Source organism: Mustela nigripes, chromosome 3, assembly GCF_022355385.1.
Source record: "Mustela nigripes isolate SB6536 chromosome 3, MUSNIG.SB6536, whole genome shotgun sequence".
Lineage (NCBI taxonomy): Eukaryota > Metazoa > Chordata > Mammalia > Carnivora > Mustelidae > Mustela > Mustela nigripes.
In genome coordinates this window covers 65,406,583-65,424,823 of record NC_081559.1, presented here as the reverse complement: position 1 = coordinate 65,424,823, position 18,241 = coordinate 65,406,583, and the positions used below count along the sequence as shown (strand labels likewise).

Below are 18,241 nucleotides of genomic sequence, written 5' to 3'. Positions count from 1 at the left end.
CCCAGCTGTGGGTCCCAAATTCCTGAGCCATAAAATTGTAAGGGGGAAAAAAAGGGTAATTTTAGGTCACAAAGTTTAGGACAAATGTGTTGTACTACAATAGTAATAAAAGAATCGGGGGCACCTGGGTGGCTCAGTGGGTTAAGCCTCTGCTTTCGGCTCAGGTCATGATCTCAGGGTCCTAGGATCAAGCCCCGCATCGGGCTCTCTGCTCAGCAGGGAGCCTGCATCCCCCCCCCCCTCTCTGCCTGCCTCTCTGCCTACCTGTGATCTTTCTCTCTATCAAATAAATAAAAATCTTAAAAAAAAAAAAAAAGAATCGTTTATCCACTTCACAGAAAGAACTCTAAACCAACTAGATAAGAGACCTAGTGTCCACTTCCAACTCTACCAAAAACTAGTAAATGAAATTCACTAGCTTGAGTGAACCTGTTATTTCCATGGAATTCAGCTTCTTCATGTATAAGTTAGGCAAAATGAACTTTAAGGTCTCTTTTCGCTCTAGCATTAGTAATTTTTATAACTTTCAAATTGCTTCCTCCTGATTCTAATTTTTGTTTTTGTTGTATTATATGATTCTTCTATTACTAACTCAAGATTTGAAAATGTGTTCAGAACCAAAAAGCAAGGGTACCTGGATGGTTCGGTCCATTAGGCATCTGCCTTTGGCTCAGGTCATGATCCCAGGGTCCTGGGATTGACCCCACAGTCAGGGTCCCTGCTCAGCAGAGAGCCTGCCTCTCCCTTGCCCTCTTTCCCTCTGCCCACCACCCCTGGCTTGTGCCAGTGCAAGTGCTATCTCAAATAAGCAAGTAAAATCTTTAAAAATAAAAAAAGGCAAAGACCTTGTGGTAGACACATCAATAAAACATTAATAAATATATGTTTGTATAAAAAATTATGATCATATCGAGTCCCGCATCAGGCTCCTTGCTCAGCAGGGAGCCTGCTTCTTCCTCTGCCTGCCGTTCCCTTACATGTGTGCTCTGACAAATAAATAAATTAATATCTTTTTTTTTAAGAATTTTTAAATAATTTTTAAATAAAAATTCTTTTTTTAAAGGTTTTATTTATTTATTTGTCAGAGAGATAGAGAGAATACAGGCAGGCAGAGTGGCAGGCAGAGGCAGAGGGAGAAACAGGCTCCCTGTGGAGCAAGGAGCCTGATGTGGGATTCGATCCCAGGATGCTGGGATCATGACCTGAGCTGAAGGCAGCCGCTTAATCAACTAAGCCACCTAGGCATTCCAAATAAATAAAAATCTTTAAAAAAAAAAAAAAACAAACATGATCACAATCTTAAAATAGAAAATTTCCTCCCTTTATCATTAAAAACCCTTTAGGACTGGCCATAGGTAATTGGTCTTATTTTTATACTTTTCCATACTTTTCATTTTAAATATGTGTGTGATTTTATAATCAGAAAGAAATCAATCTATTAAAATATAAGATGTGCATACTTTGTGACCTAGCAGTTCCACATCTTAGAGAACTATTCGCACACCTGCAAGAAAAGAAATGTAAGCACTGTATCTTGTCATAAAAAACTGCAAATTAAGGACATGATTGGATAAGCTGTAGTTTAATTCATATTTCAGAATACTACCTAGCAAATAAAAAGAAAAGAGTACTGACAAAGATGAATATGCACAGTACATTATGGAGTAAATGAAAGGACACAAACCGGCATAATATTTTTTATTTTTTCAAACACACACACACACACAATGCATTTCTATAAACACACAGTTATTAAACTCCATAGAAGAGGATCTGTCAAAGACATCCAAACTATTAACTGTAGTTACCCAAAGAAGAGCTGGTATTAGGAAGGGTAGAGAGGGGACTTTTATTTAATCTGAACTGTTTGGCAAAACAACTACAATCTGTTTGTGCATTACTTAGGTAATATTTCAATTAAATTTTTAAAAATGACCTTCACTGGGGCGCCTAGTGATTCAGTGGGTTAAAGTCTCTGCCTTTGGCTCAGGTCATGATCCAGGGTCCTGGGATGGAGAATGAGCCCGGCATCAAGCTCTTTGCTCAGCAGGGAGCCTGCTTCCTCCTCTCTCTGCCTGCCTCTCTGCCTACTTGTGATCTCTGTCTGTCAAATAAATAAAATCTTTTTTTTTTTTAATCAACTTCATTGTTTTAAAACATGCTTTAGTAAATTATTTCCTCTGTAAAGATGAGTAGAAATGTGTATATTATGACCCACAATAGCTAAAAATTCAAATACTTGAATCACTCCTCACATAAAAGTACTAGGACAAAAACATTTATCTAGAGTCTAATCTGTGTCTTATCTGTGGTACTTTATGTTATCGAATTTAATCCTAACAGAATTCTCATCACTTTTCCAAGAGAAAATGGATATTCAGAAGTTAAATGACTGGCAAAAAACAAAGTAATATAATTATGAGACAAAATTCAAACTGAGGTCTGTCCAACTTTAAAGCTCAAGCTTCTCTTAAAGAAAAACTAAAGTAGGGGTACTTGGGTGGTTCAGTCAGTTAAGCATCTGCCTTCAGCTCAGGTGCCCTGGGGGCAAGCCCCATGTCGAGCCATATGTTGAGCCCCCAGCTCAGTGAGGAGCCTATTTCTCCCTTTTCCTCTGCCCCCTCCCAATTCATGATCTCTGTCTCTCACTCTCTCTTGCTCTCTTTGTCTCTCTCAAATAAGTAAAATCTTAAAAAAATAAAATAGATATCTCTTCAATCCACTTCCAGCTAAACAACTCTACTTCAAATTCTCAAGTTTTCAAATGCCAAAATGACCCCATTTTTATCCCAACTAGAAAATATAATAAATATATAAACTATAAAAAGTACTTTTAAATAAATAAAAATTTTAATTATAAAATAGGATTTAAAAATCAGAGTCTAAACTACTTCTAAATATATAAGTTAAATATATATCACATGTTCTAACAATAATTCTCTGCTGCTCTCAAAAAATGATGTATTTTGAGGATAGATGAAATGAATATTTGAATTTGTCACCACCCAGTTTTTAAGATGATAGTCACACTGAGGCATAATCATAATTAAGGGACAAATTATTATATAAAACATTATACACAAAAGTTGCTGAAACAAAGAATCCCAGAGGAATGAACAGACAGAACAGAAGAAAAGATATAAGGACAGATTAGAAGCAATGGTAATAAAGAAAGAAAAGCCATATTTCAAATCCTCTGATATCCACCCAGAAATTACTTCTCTCTCCAACAAACACAAAAGGATTTCCAGCTAGGAATGCTTGAGTGGTTCAGTCAGTTGAGTGTCCGACTCTTAGCTTTGGCTCAGGTCATGACCTCAAGGTCATGAGATCAAACCCACATCAGGCTCTGCACTCAGCATGAAGTCTGCTTGAGCTTCTCTCTCCCACTCCCTCTATCCCCTCCACCCAGCTCACGCTCTAAATAAATAAATAAATACCATTTTCTTTTAAAAAAAGGATTTCCTTCTGGCACCCTACCATAAAATTCATGGCAACTTAAAAGGTAATTCAGAGTTTAGGCCAAGACAAAAATGACTGTTAGTTCTTTCCTAGACAGAGAAGAAAGTATCTATGTTGAATATCAGCTTTCTATATGCCCAGAAATCAGATTCAATTCATGAAAATAAAGTAGAATTCTTATTAGATCCATAATGCCATGTACGCTAAAACAGTATGAAGGTTCTAATGTATCATATAAACAAACATTAACTATAGACTTTTATTGTTCTAGATATCTAGATGTTTAGATTATCTTTAAAAATGTCCTGTAACATCACTAAACCATTTTATTATGAAATAATCTTCTACAGTTACTACTGATGATACATACAAGCCCCTTTCCTGTCGGCTGGCTTTAAACAAAAATGTGCTCATGTACCCACTTATATACAACTTCTAAGTCTTCATAGATCTCATCTTCTCGACAGGACATTCTGCTTCTCCACAAAATGCCCTTAAAGAAAGCAGAATAGAGGTGCCTAGATGGCTCAATCAGTAAAGCCACCCACTCTTAACTTTGGCTCAGGTCATGATCTTAGTGTCATGAGATCAAGTCCTACATTGGGCTCTGCACTGGGCATGGGGCCTGAGTAAGATTCTTTCGCCCTCTCCCTCTGTCCACATCCCCTCAGCTCACCTGCTCTCTCTCTCCTAAAAAAAAGAAATAATAAAGCAGAATAAGTCACTAAAAACACATGTCTAGCGGTCCCTGGGTGACTCAAGTCGGTTAAGCATTTGACTCTTGATTTCAGCTCAGGTCATGATGTCACAGTTGTGAGCTCAAGTTCTAAGTCAGGCTCAGTGGTTGGTGTGGAGTCTCCTTGAGACTCTCTCCCTCTCCCCCTTCTGCCCCTCCCCTGTTCTATCTCCCACTCCTTCTCTCTCAAAATATATTAAGTAAAATCTTCTTTTAAAAAAATGTCTAGGGGCACCCGGGTGGCTCAGTCAACTGGTTAAGTGTGCAGCTTTGATTTCGGCTCAACTCATGATCTCAGGGTCCTGGGATCAAAGCCCCATGTTAGTCTTCACCCTCAGTGGGGAGTCTGCTTGAGGATACTCTGCCCTTCCCCACACCCCCCATTCACACATGTGCACTCTAAAATAAATAAATAAATCTTAAAAAAATAAAGCAAAACTACATGCCTATTATCTAATCCCTTCTTATTTCTTCTTTCTTTGACATATGAAGAATTAGTATTCTTACCTCCATCACTCCCCTCCCCTAGCTTCGAAATGGAATACTATTTTAGTTCAAATGAATAATGTTTATATGTATTTTTTAAAGTCTATTTGATTTTTTTGGAAGTCTGTTTTAACTACCAGTAATTTTTTTCCCATTTGTCATTCTAGCAAAATTGTTTGTAACTCTTTGAAGTTAAAAAAAGCAAAAGTTGGGTGCCTGGGTGGCTCGGTGGGCTAAAGCCTCTGCCTTCGGCTCAGGTCATGATCCCAGGATCCTGGGATTGAGCCCCGCATCAGGCTCTGCTCAGCGGGGAGCCTACTTCCCTTCCTCTCTCTCTGCCTACTTGTGATCTCTGTCAAATAAAAAAAAAAGAAAAAGAAAAAAAAGAAAAAGTTTTAGCTAACCATTTACAGTATTTTTAAATGATTTTTAAAAATTAATTTTTTTAAGATTTTATTTATTTATTTGACAGAGAGAGATCACAAGCAGGCAGAGAGGCAGGCAGAGAGAGAAGAGGAAGCAGGCTCCCTGCTGAGCAGAGAGCCCGATGCCGGGCTCGATCCCAGAACTCTGAGATCATGACCTGAGCTGAAGGCAGTGGCTCAACCCACTGAGCCACCCAGGTGCCCCTAAAAATTAAATTTTTTAAAAGATTTTATTTTATTTTACAGACACATATTTAGTGCTTACAATATGCCAGACACTAAGCTCTCAGTGCTTTCATATATGAACTCATTCAATCCTCACAATAACCCCAGGCAAAAATATTTTTATTACTTCCATTTTGCAGAAGAGGAAATTTAGGCATGGAGAAGTTAAGACACTTGCCCCAAATCACACTACTAATTGGTACAGGAGCCAGTTTCAAACCCAGGCACTCTAATTCCAGGGTCAAACTTGTAAACAGCATATGAAACTTCCTCTCCAATTTGTTGAAAACTCTTTAAAACTGTGTGTCCAATAAGAGACTCCAGAAAATGTTGCATTTTGTGGGAGCCTTTTTAGAGGGGGAAAAATACTACTAGGAAGTTTAAATGATAAGGCATTAAGTCAATTATGAGACACCAATAACAAAAATCATTATTTTCCAAAAGAGGATATCTTGCTTACTTCATGTGATAGTATCAAATTAAAATGGTTTTTCAAAGAAAAAGTTACATTAAAATAGTATATTTAAATATAATACAATTTGGTTTTTTAAATTTTTAATCACTAAATTTGACCAAAAAAAGGAATCTACACTTCATAAGATGAAAAAAAAAAAAAAAAAAAAAAAAAAAATTTACACAGATGTAAAAAAAAAATTCTCCCTTATAAATTGTATGCTAATAAAATATAAGAATGCTATAAAGGATTTATCAGAAGTATTTAATAAACACTATTATTTGGCTAATAAATACTATAAAAGTTAAAATTTCAAACTGACAGTCTATTTCCCAGTACACTGCTTTTTTAAATAAGGTATAACATATAAGGTGTAACTTATGAAATTGGAAAAGCAGTTACCTTTTATATTCTTTTAATACATTGTTGCAGACTTAGCTAAATTTCTTAAAACAATTTCCTTATATATTTGACAGTTTGGGTCAATTTAGGGATATCTGCCTAAGGAAAGATCTCTATCTCTTTCTATCTCCCATTTCTAAACTGTGAAGAAAGAGATAAATTATAAAGAAGTAAAAATCTAATAACTATAATCTTGGCTAACTTATTCCACTCTAGGCTTCCGTGTCCACAAAATGAGGAATTTAAGCTAGATAATATCCACAATTCTGTACAGTTCTATAACTTTAAATTCTATTTTCAATTAGTTTTAAATCTCACCTCATCTGAAGAATCTAGTTGTCCCAATGTTCCTGTTGCACCTGCAAAACCTTTGGAGAAGAAAAAGTTTACTTCATAATTGTTACACATTGCGTCACTTTAAAATTATTTTGGCACATAAACAAAAAGCCAAGTTTTATTACCTTAAGACATCTCATTCTAATATATATCTTGGCAGAGGTTCAACATTTATCTTTAATAAATTCAGGTCTAACAGATTTACACTTCAAAGAAAATCTCTAGTTATTATCCACATTTAATCATCACAAATGGTTTTTCAGAAGGATCTCTTTCTTCTTAGTTTTAAACCATGGTTTATTAAAATATTGAAATACAAAAGTTTTGAGCTATTGTTTAACAGCAATGCTTTTCATGAGTTAGAAACAGAACCTTAATAAGCTAACCAAACTCCATTTAAGAAAAATGCTAATATATTCTTTCTTGCTTCTATATTTTTACTACTTTCCTTAAAGAGAATGACATATTATATAATTTCTTTAATAATTAGTCAAGTTTGAGGGTCTTTTTGTTTCAATACAGAAAAGTTATCACTGTTCCAATTAAACTGACAAACCTTGAACTGCCAGAGTGCTAGTGCCAGCTGACTGCTCCTGTATACCATATACAAGCTTATCCTCAGGATATGTAAGTCCAGAGCTCTTCAAAGCTATAAGGTACTTTTCATGACTTTTCTTTGCACAAGCATTTTCTCCAAGACCTAATATTTAAAACAAACTTAAAATCAGAAAAAATATTCTATTCAAAATATAAATAAACCAATCTCAGCAATTAATACAGAACATATATAAAATAGCTAAATATTATAATGGCAGGAGAACACTAGAATGAATATTAAACAGCTTCACACAATATTGCAGAGCATGTTTATAATGAATAATAAAATCTACTATGAAACTGAATATCTAAAATATGCCAGATTACCTGCAAGTCACAGGAGGTGCAAAGATTAACAAGGGTATATTATTTCCTGCCTTCAAGAAATTTGAAAAATCATGGTAGAGAAAGGTAAATAGTATGGTAAGTGACAATTGTATAGCAGACTTCCACCATGTGGTTTGACAATCTGATCTCATAATACCGTGCAGCTAGATCCAAAGCAAAATACTTAGGAAATGCTTCCTGGATAAAATAATGTCTGAGTGGAATTTTCAAATATTATAACTGAGATTACTCCTAATTCCCACTTTATCAAACTGTCCATCATATTTAAAGAATTAAATATAATTTCTACAGAAATATCAGCAAAAACTTATTCTAAAAAAAAGTATTGAAAAGCTTAGGTTCTATAATTACATAATCCTAGAACATTCACTTTAAAATGGCAGTTTATTAATTGTTGCCAATTTTTGTATTTTTTTAAACATATTTATAGAGAATAGGGGCACCTGGGTGGCTCAGTGGGTTAAAACCTCTGCCTTTGGCTCAGGTCACGATCCCAGGATCCTAGGATGGAGCCTAGGGCTCCATCGGGCTCTCTGCTCAGCGGGGAGACTGCTTCCCTTCCTCTCTCTCTGCCTGCCTCTCTGCCTACTTGTGATCTCTGTCTGTCAAATAAATAAATAAAATCTTTTTAAAAAAATAGAGAATAGAATGATATAAAAGAAATTTTATTTCTTTTACTATTTCAAAATTTCTTTTGAAACTCTGAGAATTCTTAAAAAGTAAAAAATTACTCTGTCTGAAAGCCAAATTACCATGGCATTTGATACCTCCTAGGCAAATTATGTATCTTAAATTAAAATCTCAAGCTCTCCAATTATAAAAATATGTAAGTGAACTTCTTTAATATCTGTTGAGCTTTTCTGTATTTCCTTCCTTTACCAGCCTAATAACTGCAATAGAACAGTTTGTTTTTTAAATATGTCTTTCTGGGCGCCTGGGTGGCTCAGTGGGTTGAGCTGCTGCCTTCGGCTCGGGTCATGATCTCAGGGTCCTGGGATCAAGTCCCGCATTGGGCTCTTTGTTCAGCAGGGAGCCTGCTTCCTTCTCTCTCTCTGCCTGCCTCTCAGTGTACTTGTGATTTCTCTCTGTCAAATAAATAAATAAAATCTTTTTAAAAATAAATAAATAAATAAATATGTCTTTCTGGGCTGGTTTAAAAAAAAAACAACAACACTCTAGTGCTCATTAAACAGTCAGGAATATATCCATCCTTCAAGTCTAATACCAAAAACAGTTATGCTTAGTTTAAAAAAAAATTACACATGGTTTATAAAGAATAAAGACCTTCTATGCATCCTATATAAGAAATTACTAAATGTCTCCTGAGTAATAAAAGCCATGTATTTATCTCAATCATGATAGATGAAATTTATACTACTTTTTAAATGACAAAATATATTTCATTTACCCTCACAACAAGGCTGAGAAAAATGAATGTATAATGACCATTTTTTTTTTTTTAGAGGAGGGGTAGTGGCAGAGGGAAGGAAAGAATCTTAACCAGGCTCCAAACCCAGCACAGAACCCAACACAGGGCTCAATCTCATGACCTTGAGATCATAACCTGAGCCAAAATCAAGAGTCAGATGCTTAACTGACTGAGCCACCCAGGCACCCCTGTAATTAACATTTTTAAAAGTAAAGAAATGGAGGGGCACCTCGGTGGCTCAGTCAGTTAAGCATCTCCCTTCGGCTCAGGTCATGATCCCACAGCCCTGGGATCAAGCCCTGTATGGGCTCCCTGATAGCAGGGAGCCTGCTTCTCCTTCTGCCCCTCCCCCTTCTCTTGCTCATGCTCTTTCTCGCTTTCTCTCTCTCTCTCTCACAAATAAATAAAATCTTTAAAAAAAGGGGGGGGGGGTAAAGAAAGAGAGGCTTAAAAACATCGCTAGCCAGTGAATAAACAAGCAGTAATTACAAGTACAGAAGCCTATAAATTTTAAACTTCTGAACCAAAATTTAATGTGATTTCCATCAGTAAAAGTCAGCCAAGGATTTCTGTTGTGTTGTTTACTTCAAGAAATAATTATAAAAGAATTGTAGAAATAAGACAATTACCATAAATCATTCCTAAGGTATACATTCTTACAATGATTAAGAACAACTTGCTGCTTTCTTCTACAACAGTTGAGTTCCTAAATAAGGTTTGAAGAAATAACGGACCACCAGCTATAACTTGATCTTTCTCCAGCTTTCACCAAAATTGAAATACAAGCTACCATCATCTTTATCCTAAGCTGCAGTTGAGTTTTTTTATTTCTGCCCCTTCCAATCTATTTTTGGCAAAATCACAAGTCATCTTTTTAAAACACATATCTGATCATGTCACTCTTAAAATATTTCCATGACTTCCCAATACACTCAGGATAAGATATAAAATATCACATGGTTCATGACTGCCCTGGATCTAGCCCTAATGTGGTAACCTTATTTGTGCCACTATCTCTTTACATTCATTTCAACACTACACCATTTTTTAGTCCCTTTTTTAAAAAGTAAGCTCATTCTCACCCATAAGTATTTCAACACAGACTCTAGTAAGTGTCTAGGTGTGACTGATATTCTTTATAGTTATTCCACTGGGGGCTCATTAGGCATCTTGTATCTATAAGTCAATGTTTTTCATCCAATTTGGGGAATTTTAGTCATGATTTTTTCAAATGTTTCTTTTCTGCCACATTCATACTCTCATGTCCTCCTGGGATTCCAATTACAGGCACTTTAGATCATCTGATTCTAACAGATCCCTAAGACTCTGTTGCATTTTCTCTCTGTTCTCGAGACTGAATAATCTATTTTTTTTTTAAAGATTTTCCTTATTTGAGAGAGAGAGAGAGCACAGCAGGGTAAGGGGCAGCAGGAGAAGCACACTCCCCTCTGAGCGGGGACCTCTCCCGACGCAGGGCTCAAACCCAGCCACCCAGGTGCCCCTAGACTGAATAATCTATTAATCTGTCTTCAAATTCATTAAGTCTTTCTTCTACCCTCTCCAATCTGCTGCTAAGCCCATTCAGTACATTTTTTTCAATTTAATTTCTGCACTCAGTGCTAACTTTCAGTTCTAGAATTTTATTTATTTTTTTTATTTTATTTATTTATATTTTTTATTGTTTTTATTTCTTTGCTAAGATTTTTTTTTAAGATTTTATTTATTTATTTGACACAGAGAGAGAGAGAGATCACAAGTAGGCAAAGCAGAAGGCAGAGAGAGAGAGGGAAACAGACTACCTGCTGAGCAGAGAGCCTGATTTGGGGCTTGATCAGAGGACCCTGAGATCATGACCTGAGCCGAAGGCAGAGGCTTAACCCACTGAGCCACACAGGCACCCCTCTTTGCTAAGATTCTTTATGTCTTCACTCATTAACATCATATTTACTTTTAATTATTTGAACAGATCCTCCTTTAATTTCTTGAACATATTTATAATAGCTGCTTTTTTTAATTTTTTTATGTTTTTAAGAGAGGGAGAGAGTAGGGGGTAGACAGAGGGAGAGGGAGAAAGAGAATCTTAAGCAGGCTCCATGCCCAACACGGAGCCCCATATGGAGATCAATCTTACAACGCTGAGATTGTGACCTGAGCCAAAAATCAAGAGTCGGACGTTTAACCAACTGAGCTACCCAGGTGCCCGTCTAATAGCTGCCTTAATGTCCTTATCTGCTAAATCCAACATATGGTCCATTTCAACGTCAATTTCTATTCGCAGCCCTATTTCTTTGTTATAGGGCATAATTTCTTATTTTCCTGCATGTTTAGTAGCTTGTATTGTATGCTGGACATTCTAATGACACATTATAGAAGATGCTGAATTCTATTATCTTCCCTTGAAGAGTACTAATTTTAATTCTAGAAGACCATTCAATCAATAGCCTGATCACCAAAAAACTCACAAAGGTTTAGTAAAGGTTTATAAAGGGTATGTCTGTAGGGGCTCCTGGGTGGCTCAGTTGGTTAGGCATCCCCTCCTGATTTCAGCTCAGGTCATGATCTCAGAGTGTAGAAGCCAGCCCCATGTCGGGCTCCACACTGGGCATGGAGTCTGCTTGGGATTCTGTCTCTCTCTCTCTCTCCCTCTGCCCTTCCCCCCTGCCTTATTCTCTATATCCCATGCTCTAAAAATTAAAAAGAAATTTTTTAAATTAAAAAAAATAAATAAATAAGGGCAGGTCTTTAGAAAGCCTAACGTTCTCAAAAGGCCCTCTAAATTGACAGGAATAATCTCTAAACTGTGTCTCAACTAGATGCCTGTGGTATTAACAAGTTCTCTCCAGTCTGGTTGGGCTGACACTCCAATGTCTTTGGAAACTGCTTTACCACTTCTATCTCTATTCTGCTCTTAACCCAGCAGTCACTCTCTAATAAGCCTGAGGCAGTCTCATCTTGTACATGTGAACCTCAGAACCTCAGACCCCTGAAAGCACTGCCTCTTGGTATTATACCCCAAAGATGCCAGTTTCCAACTGTTTCAGATGTCCTAAACTGTGATCTCTATCTCCTTAGCTCAGGTGGGCCACCACACTGCTTCAATGCCAGCTCACTGCACTGCAGTCAGGAAGGTATCCCTAGACAGAGATTCATAGCAATCGTGGGGTTCATCTCATGCTTTTCTGTTCTCTCAAAGATTTACAGTCTTGAGTCACCTTCTGTCCAATGCCTAATAACAGCTGCTTCACACTGTTCCAGTTTTATGTTGTTTATGATAGACAGGCTAGCCCAACAGTCAAAAGCAGATGTCCTCTACCTTGAATACAACCCCATCCCGTTACCACCTAATTTCCCTCACCCTATAGCTAAATGACTTTCTCTCAACTATTAAGTTTTACTTTAAATATCACTTCCTCAGTGAAGATTTCCCCCATCTTCCCCATCAGTGAAATCAAGTCTCCCTTTTACAAACACTTGCCCTACCCTTTCATATCATTTGCGACATGTTTATAAATTACATAATTTTTTTGGTTTGGGAGTTGTATTAATGCCATCTCACTCACTAGACCTTAAGCTTTATAAGGGCAGGGACAGGATTACCTACTTTACTACTTGCATTCCATACCCCAAACTCTAGTACCTAGCCCCAAACCAAGTACATAGTAGGTGTTTAATAAGTATTTGCTGAAAAAAATAAATGTCAGATAAGACGATCTTTGAATAACATACGGTTCACAATTCACATGAAAATTTTACCACTCCAAAGAAAACACAAACTTCAATTTTTAAAATATGTTGTTCAGGAACCAGCAAAAATAATGCTATTTAAAGTATTTATTGTACCATATAAAGCTGAGCTAACCTGAAGAGTTTTAAACTAAAGCATTTTATATAACAGTGTATCTATACAAACATACTCAACAATTCCAAGTTTTGTAACTTAAATTCTACATTATTACAAAATCCTATGCCATACACATCCCAAAAATAGAGAATACCAAAAATAAAGACACAGAAGTAGTTTTTGTTACTGTTTGGGGAAGGGGAGGTGGAATAAGATTATGAATATATCACACCAAAACTTAGAGGAGACCTGGATTCTAGTGCCAACTCCAAAGTAAGCTACTTGTGAGGCCTTAAACTGATCATTTAATTTTTCTGGGACTCAGTTTCTTCATCCATAAAATAAAAAGTACTTTTAATAACTTCCACCTTTAGCATTCTATGAAAAAAAAATCTATATTTTACACTTAAGTTTGAAAATACACAATTTCTTATGATTACAGTGACATAAGTAAATTTTAACTTTCTTCTATGCTGATGTTTTACTTACCAGAAGTCAGATCTTTGTAGTTTTGTTGGTTTGTCAAAACCTGAGTAAGAACAGACCGCATGGCGCCTCCCATTTTAGTTAGATCTTCTAAAAAGGAAATTTGAGGTTCCAAAAGCTGAAGGACTTTGTTAAGGTCTTTTTCTGAGGGTACATCAGCTGCTGAAAAAACATATAATATAATTAACTTCCTTTAAAATATTTTGCTAAAAATAACCATACTTTATTCTTTTAAAATTATAGTAACTGGGTAACAGTATTTAAAATCAAAAAATTAATATAAGAACTCGGTTTAAAAGGTAGTTATCATTGGGGCACCTGGGTGGCTCCGTCACTTAAGCATCTGCCTTGGCCTCAGGTCATGATCTCAGGGTCCTCGGATCAAGCCCCACATCAGGCTCCCTGCTCAGCAGGGAGTCTGCTTCTCCCTCTACCCCTGCCCCTCCACCTCACCCTTCTCATGCTCTCTCACTCAATTACTCTCTCTCAAATACATAAAATTTAAAAAAAAAAAAAAAAAAAAAAAAGGAGGAGGAGAAGGTAGTTATTCACCCAGCACCAGCCTAAGGCAGACTCACTCAGGAATTCAATCCTCTGAGAAAAAGTAGATGGAAAAAAGAGATGAATTCGTAAGGTATTAAGTACTTAGTCTAGTTAAAAAGCATTCAATTTGAGGGTGTTATATTTTCCAGATATATAAATGTAAACATAACAAAAAGTTAAGATCACTTGCTAAAATAAGACAGAAACCAAATAATTTTGAGAGTAGTATAAGAATATTAGAACAAAATTATGTTAGCACTAAATTTAAACCTGTGTAGCAAATAATCCATCCTCTATCATAGTCTAAAAATACAGACTCATGCTAGTTGGAGGTCATAGCAACTAAAACTTAAAAAAAAAACTGTTTTCATAAACAGAAATGTTTTTACTAAAATAGCTTTTAAATACCAGAAAAGATATGCCTAGTAGAGCTGAAGAAAGAGAAAAGAAACTTGTACAGCAATTGAAAAAGAATATTTAAGAGGGGGGAATAAAAGAACTTTCAGAGAAACTGAGGTTCTGAAGAAATGAAAAATGAGATTTAGAGTTCAGACATAATTAGCTAAAAGGACACATATAAGGGAGCTAATGGAGGGCCTGTGTTCCCAGGAAAGAGGACATCAATTTCATTCAACATTTACTCAGCATCTACTACCTGATAGGCACTGGGAACCAAAACTAAGTAAGACCTAGTTCCTACATCCAAGGAATTCACAACCCAGTTCAAAGATGATCTGTGAATGAAATTCTAGATAACTCTGAGTCCTGGGACTCAGACCAAAAAAACCTTATCTTTCTCAGTGGATAACTAACACTGTATATTACTCATCTCTATGTCCTCCCCAGTGACTTGTGTAGTAACATGGCAAACATTTAATTAACAACTGTTCTTTGTTTGCAAGAGCTCTAGATGAACTCTGACACTCATCTGAGGATTGTAGGATGAAATGAGAAATGGAACACAAGGCATCTGTCAAACAACAAAATCTCTGAGCTTCTATTACCTCAGATTAAATGATTTCAAGTCCATTCTTTAATTTTAAAGTGATTTCTACACAAAGTAATATAGTAATTTTTCTTGCACAGCAAGAAGAAATGAATGTAGAGCATAAGTGGTAATACAGAAAGGAAAATTTCATGACCCTAAGTTCAAGACACTCAAGACAAAAAAGTGCTTCCATCATTCCTTTGCATTTTCAGATAATGAAATAAAAGCTATGTACCCATGTCGTCTATCTATTAATAACTATTAGAAGTCCCTAAAGAAAAAAATAAACATAATATACTTTTATATGAATTACTCTGATCAAAATAATTGTAAGTTTTAAGGTTCTCATAATAAATGATTTCCATTTATTACCTTTTTTAAAATAGGACACATAATAAAAAATGTAAATTTCCAAATACTCTGTTAACTAGTATATGAGAAATAGCACAAAAGCAAGTCCAATAACCCAGATGGTCTCTAGTTTCTTCATTCCAAAGACAGAGTAGTTTGGGCCTGACTCAAAATAATATTTCTTCCTGTATTTTAAGACATATACTCTGAGACAGGTGAAAGTTGTTAACAAGGAATTGTGTATTTTGCTTAAAATGTACAAACAAGAAGTTTAAGTGTTTGCTTACAATGAGAGTAACATAGTACTTTTAAAAATGATGAAGATGCTCTATGTTTCTTCTACTTCAATGATGGGGGATGGATAAATATGTGTGTCATAATTTCAAACTGGATTTAAGATTATTTATAGTAAATAAATAATTTAAAACCTCTAAAAGTAATTCAAGATGCAGTCCTTTAAATGATAAAAATACAAGTATCATCAGAAAAGTAAAAGATCACAAAAAGTTAATAAATTTGGTTTATACCACAGTAACTGGTATCTGTAATTCACAATGTCAGACTGACAACAGATAATATCTAATTCCAAAATATTTAACTGAAGTATATTAATCAAGATTGGACTAATCTTACAAGGCAAGAATATCTATAATTTGCATGTTTCTTTTTTCTTTTCAGTAATACCATGATGTTCACTCCCATACATTCTACCTGTAACATGGACAGTGAGCAATTTGACTCTCTCCTAAGTTATTATACATGTAGAAGAATAAAAACATAGAGATATCTATAAAAAAAGAGAGAGATATGGTGAAATAGTAATTTATCTTCTAAAATTCTAAGTTAAATTCACACATTTCCAAGATTTCTTAATTCTGTTCTATCATAATATAATTATAAATAAAATCACTTTAACCCCATAAAATTATTATTTCCCCACCTACAAAAGGCCAAGTAAGTTTGATCCTAAGCATCTATGATCCCAGGAGCAGAAAGTCCCAAACTACAGGTTATCTATGAGGTTATATAATTGATGTATACTAAAGTATGTTTTTATTTAGTCTCTATTTCATAGTCATCTCATGAAACACGTTAAACAAAAAAATTATATCTGAAGAAATTCACCTTGTTATTAATGCTAAACTCTGTTAATTGGGAACTTAAAAAGAGTACTAACAAAAAGTAAACATACCTGGTTCATTATAGCCTTCTCTTAAGTACTGAATAAGACAAAAAATAAATCTTGGAAGAACAAATTCAGACATCATCAATAAGTCTTTGGGGACACAGGGAATATTTGAACTTGATTTAATTTGATGCCTTTTGCAAAACCTGTAATATGAAAAAGAAAAAAAATTAAGAGTGATGTCTGATCTGCCAGAAACATGTTACCTCTATATACAATATATACATAAATGAATGCAGGCCAGTATCAAAGCTGATTTATTATTCCTCTATAATTCTTACGGTACCAAATTAAAACACTACAGTTTTTATCGGTCTTCAAATAAAATATGTGGTTGAGGAGGATTTCCTCCTAATAAAAGACCATATACTAGTTAGGTGCCAGCTAGAATACCAAAAAAAAAAAAAAAAAAAAAAAAAAAAAAAAAACCTTCATTACAGGATTTAGTATTTTTTTAACTGCAATTTATAACTTTCACATATTACTTTATTACTTCCATCCTTTATAAACATCATTAAGTAGAAATTGATCAATTCCTAAAAAATTCACATTTTCTATTCCTTAATATTTCTAACTTACTGTATTAATGAGTATGTAAGTGACAGAAATACTTAAAGCTTATTTGAAAAGTTTATATAGTGTACCTAAGTATATATATATTCCTTCTAATCTTATTTAGACTTATTTTAAAGTATGATTGGTATACTTGAACAAAAATGAAGCAAGCTTTTCTGTATTCACAATCCAAATAATCATAAATAAGATATCTTGTGTCAATACAAAATAACCACCCTAAACATAAAATCCCCAGAAACTAGTAAGAATAGTGCAGAAACTACCTTAGCGGAAAAAAAAAAGATTTGAATAGAGAACTATATTCTCAAATGGAAAAATCAATTTAATTTTTTTAAAAGTCAGTTCCACCAAGCTAAATGCCATTACAGTTAAAGCACAATGAGACTAATCACAAACTAATTCTGAATTTCAATAGAAGAGCATTATGTGTGGGGAAAAATCAGTAAAACTCAGGAAAAAAATGATTACTGACAGTGACTTAGACCTTAAAATGTAGTACAAAGCTATTATAATTAAAATAATTAAAAATCTGTGGGGGCGCCTGGGTGGCTCAGTGGGTTAAGCCTCTGCCTTCAGCTCAGGTCATGGTCTCAAGGTCCTGGAATCGAGCCTGCATCAGACTCTCTGCTCAGTGGGGAGCCTGCTTCCCCCCACACACCTGTGATCTCTGTCTGTCAAATAAATAAATAAATATTTTTTTTAGAAATCTGTGCGAATACAATATCATCAGTAGATCACAAAGGAGTCTAGAAAGAGACTATAAATTTGTGAATTTAATATCATAAATATGGCATAAGTTCTATGTGGTAGAAAGAAGACTTTCGTAAACTGCTTTAGGACAACTAGTTTTTATGCAGGAAGTAAATTTTATTCTGATCTTATACCATATACAAAATATACTCCATACACAGCAAAAGTGAAAAGAGTTACCGAGAAAAAATAAACTATTTCCCCTCCATTACCTCAAACTATAGAAAGCATAAGTAAGTAAAACCTTAAACCAAAAGCCATAAATGTAAGATAAAAATTGACCACAAAGAGCGCCTGGGTGGCTCAGTGGGTTAAGGTCTCTGCCTTCAGCTCCAGACACGATCCCAGGGTCCTTGGATAGAGCCCCGCATCGGGCTCTCTGCTTGGCGGGGAGCCTGCTTCCCCCTCTCCCTGCCTGCCTCTCTGCCTACTTGTGATCTCTGTCTGTGAAATAAATAAATAAAATCTTTTAAAAAAAATTTGGCCACAGGGCGCCTGGGTGGCTCAGTGGGTTAAGCCCCTGCCTTCGGCTCAGGTCATGATCTCAGGGTCCTGGGACTGAGTCCCGCATCGGGCTCTCTGCTCAGCAGGGAGCCTGCTTCCCTCTCTCTCTCTCTGCT

The 18,241-nt window shown here is 35.4% G+C and overlaps 1 protein-coding gene across 3 annotated transcripts in view; it reads right to left on the bottom strand.

The window, feature by feature from the left end:
• The window catches only part of UBR3 (ubiquitin protein ligase E3 component n-recognin 3), a 240,437-nt gene that overhangs the window by 194,730 nt on the left and 27,466 nt on the right, over window positions 1-18,241 (bottom strand). For 2 of the 3 annotated variants that reach the window (XM_059394142.1, XM_059394144.1), the window contains exons 2-5: window positions 16,302-16,441; window positions 13,231-13,389; window positions 7,083-7,226; window positions 6,509-6,558 (exon numbers count right to left, since the gene is read on the bottom strand). In XM_059394142.1, coding sequence (XP_059250125.1) covers window positions 6,509-6,558; window positions 7,083-7,226; window positions 13,231-13,389; window positions 16,302-16,441 — 493 coding nt within the window. The remainder of the gene's footprint in view (window positions 1-6,508; window positions 6,559-7,082; window positions 7,227-13,230; window positions 13,390-16,301; window positions 16,442-18,241) is intronic. The other variant, XM_059394143.1, reaches the window with a different exon arrangement.